Source organism: Epargyreus clarus, unplaced genomic scaffold (assembly GCF_041222505.1).
Source record: "Epargyreus clarus isolate Ecla_fem2 unplaced genomic scaffold, WU_Ecla_fem_2.2 ptg000010l, whole genome shotgun sequence".
Taxonomy (NCBI): domain Eukaryota; kingdom Metazoa; phylum Arthropoda; class Insecta; order Lepidoptera; family Hesperiidae; genus Epargyreus; species Epargyreus clarus.
The window spans coordinates 2463277-2466096 of NW_027332218.1; the positions used below are offsets into that span (position 1 = coordinate 2463277).

The 2820-nt window shown below is 39.5% G+C and overlaps 1 protein-coding gene across 1 annotated transcript; it reads right to left on the reverse strand.

The window, feature by feature from the left end:
* Positions 1 to 544: 544 nt before the first annotated feature.
* LOC140745617 (uncharacterized) lies at positions 545 to 1174 on the reverse strand. The gene has a single exon (XM_073077553.1). The coding sequence runs from the start codon at positions 1172 to 1174 to the stop codon at positions 545 to 547; it is 630 nt and encodes a 209-aa protein (XP_072933654.1).
* Positions 1175 to 2820: the final 1646 nt, after the last annotated feature.

Sequence of the window (2820 nt, forward strand, 5' to 3'; positions counted from 1 at the left end):
TTTTTAATATCAACATTTATTTTGCGCTAAGTAGTTTCTCACAACATACTACTTTACGATGTTTTAAACGTGATAATACAAAGTATTTAGACACAATTTTGTTCTTGCCATAATTATTTGTTTGTTTAGGCTTGAATGAGATTATATTATTCTCGCAAGTATAATTCTCGGAAAGGATTTTAAAAGAGATAATAGCAGTAACTAAACATGCCGAATTCAAAGAGGACATACTTAATATTGTCATTATTGTTAGCTCCTTTAGTGATATTGATGAATTAGTTAAGTATTTACTATTTTTGCGAATATCGAATTGCGAAGATTCTATATTGATAATGACATTTACTATTAATAAATGAGAAAGTTTGGATGGATGTTCGTTCGACGGAAGTCGACGGCTGCAGTTCCTCTGCCGTTGGCATCATGCCGTTCGTGTGTAAGAACGCTCAATCACGCCACAACGTATGAACGGATCTGTATGAAATTTGGCACAGATAGAGAAATAAAACCAGAAAGGAATGTTGTACACATTTATTTATTATAATAATTAATAATCGTCACCTAACTCTTCTATGCCAGACATAATAGAGCTGTCACTTTCGTCTTCCTCAGTTTCGCTGTCCGAGCTTTCTTCACCTCCAAGTGAAATGACAAATTCTCTTTCACGCATTTCTTGGAGTCGATCTTTAGCCCAATATTCTTCCTCCAGTCTCCGAACATGGTTCACCTCTTTTCTCCAGTCTGCAGCAGTTATTGATTGAATTGCTTCTCTCGTCAATTGTTCTATTTGTCTTTCTGACTGGTCGATATTTTTGTCTGCCACTCTTTGTTTCACCAAATTCCAAATGTATTCAATTGGATTGAGATCACAGTGGTAGGGCGGCAGACGTACGACTTCGTGGCCATGCGATCTCAATAATTCATCTACCACATATTTTTTTGCTGGTTTATTTACTTTTATTATTTGGTATAATTCTGGTTTTGTCATTCTCGCATCAAAATTTATATTATTTTTGGTTAACCAGGTTTGCATCTCATTTTTCAGTGATGACTGGCATGGAATTTTTTCAGACTGCGTTGAGTGGTACGGCGCGTTATCAATTACAACTATGCCATTTGGAGGCAAGTTCGGCAACAATTTTTCGTTGAGCCACTTGACAAAATTTTTGGTGTCCATCTCATCGTGGTAATCGCCTTACTTTTGCATTTGTACAGTAGCTCGGCCCCAGGGATAAAACCGTTTTCGCCACCCGGTTGACCGGGATTTGCATTTTTCTTTATACTAGCATCGCTGCTATTTTGCCAGCATTTTTTAACTGTATAGTGGGAATGTATCCACGTCTCGTCTAAATACGTCACCATTTTTTTGTCCGCTCCGAGTTCATTATTTTCTTTCATGCGTCGCAGGTATCGAGCCCTCCAAGCAGCGATATCGGGCTTTTGAATCAAAACCAATCGGGCATTCTTGCATTTCTTAAATCTGTACCCCAATTGGTTCTTCAAGATAAGCCGTAATGTAGTTTTTTCACCTGAAAAAAAAATCAAAATTATATTTATTTATCATTTACTCGTAGTTAAAAATATTCGATGACCGAAAATATTGATATAATTAGAAAACGTCAATGAACCGATCTTCAAAAGAGTTTCTGAGACCCCAGAACGTAATGGGCACGGACGGAACACAGGTGGGTTTTAGTCAGTAAAAGACGTTCCAATCCACCCAGAACGAGAGAAGTCATAAGAATGAAAATGATTACCTATCCACAAAAAAGAGGTAATAAACACACACAAACTTGTGTATTTATAACACACTCGCTAAATAAAGATACAAAAAAGACAAACGTACCTGGAAAATTCAAATCCTTTTTGGCTGCGGCTAATAGTTTCTTAAGCGTTGGGACTTCTTTTCGTACTGTGTAAAAATTGTTGACTAAGTTTCTCTGAGCGATTAAGTCGAAATTGTCTAGATTAATTTTTTTTTTACTCTGTTTTCGCTTTTTGCCAGGTGTTGATGGTCCGGGTATTGGGGTAGACGTTGAAGTACTCGGCACCGGTAAAATAGACGACGCTGCAGGTTTTACTTGTTGTTTTATTCTCATCAACGTTCTTTTGGATATACCAGTAGCCGCACAAGTTCTATTTATTGGTTGATCCACCGGAATCCTAAACTTTTTATTAACTTTTTCATGTTCACGAGCTTCATGAGTACTTTTTGTAGGGTCCACAGGAATTAAAAATTTGCTAACTTCTTTCTCGCGTTCAAAAAAAGCCAATACCTTGAGTATAAGGCTGGGTTCCCACTACGCCGGACCGGCAGATCTGCCGGAAACCGGACACCGGACAGAAGTGTTCACATTATACCGGATCCCGGAAGAAATTCAGACATAGTCTTATCCCATATTCATATTCAGACGGTCTTATCCCATAGAACAGGTCTCTCCTGGATAAGCGTAATTAAAGTTTCTGCTTTAATATCCATGCTAAACGTCTACATTTACCAGAAAATGCGAGCCGAATGACGTTAGTGGAACACAGGCTAGGCGAGGGGAGCACGAGCGGGGCGAGCGGGGGACAGATACCGGCACAAACTCGTTCACATTACTCCGGGTCCGCTCGTTCTACCGGAAATTCGCAGTGACAAAACGCTCGGTAAAAATGCCGGATCCGGCAAAAATGCCGGATCCGGGATAATGTGAATAGCTTCATATAAATTGTACAGCCACTAGCCCTTCCGGCAGATTTACCGGAGCGGCAGATCTGCCGGTCCGGCGTAGTGGGAACCCAGCCTAAGGGCTCTTTCTTTACTATGAATAGTTTTTCCTA

Bases quoted from the DNA above. Each gene is read 5' to 3' on its own strand.
- LOC140745617 (XM_073077553.1), bottom strand. From the start codon at position 1,174: ATGGACACCAAAAATTTTGTCAAGTGGCTCAACGAAAAATTGTTGCCG.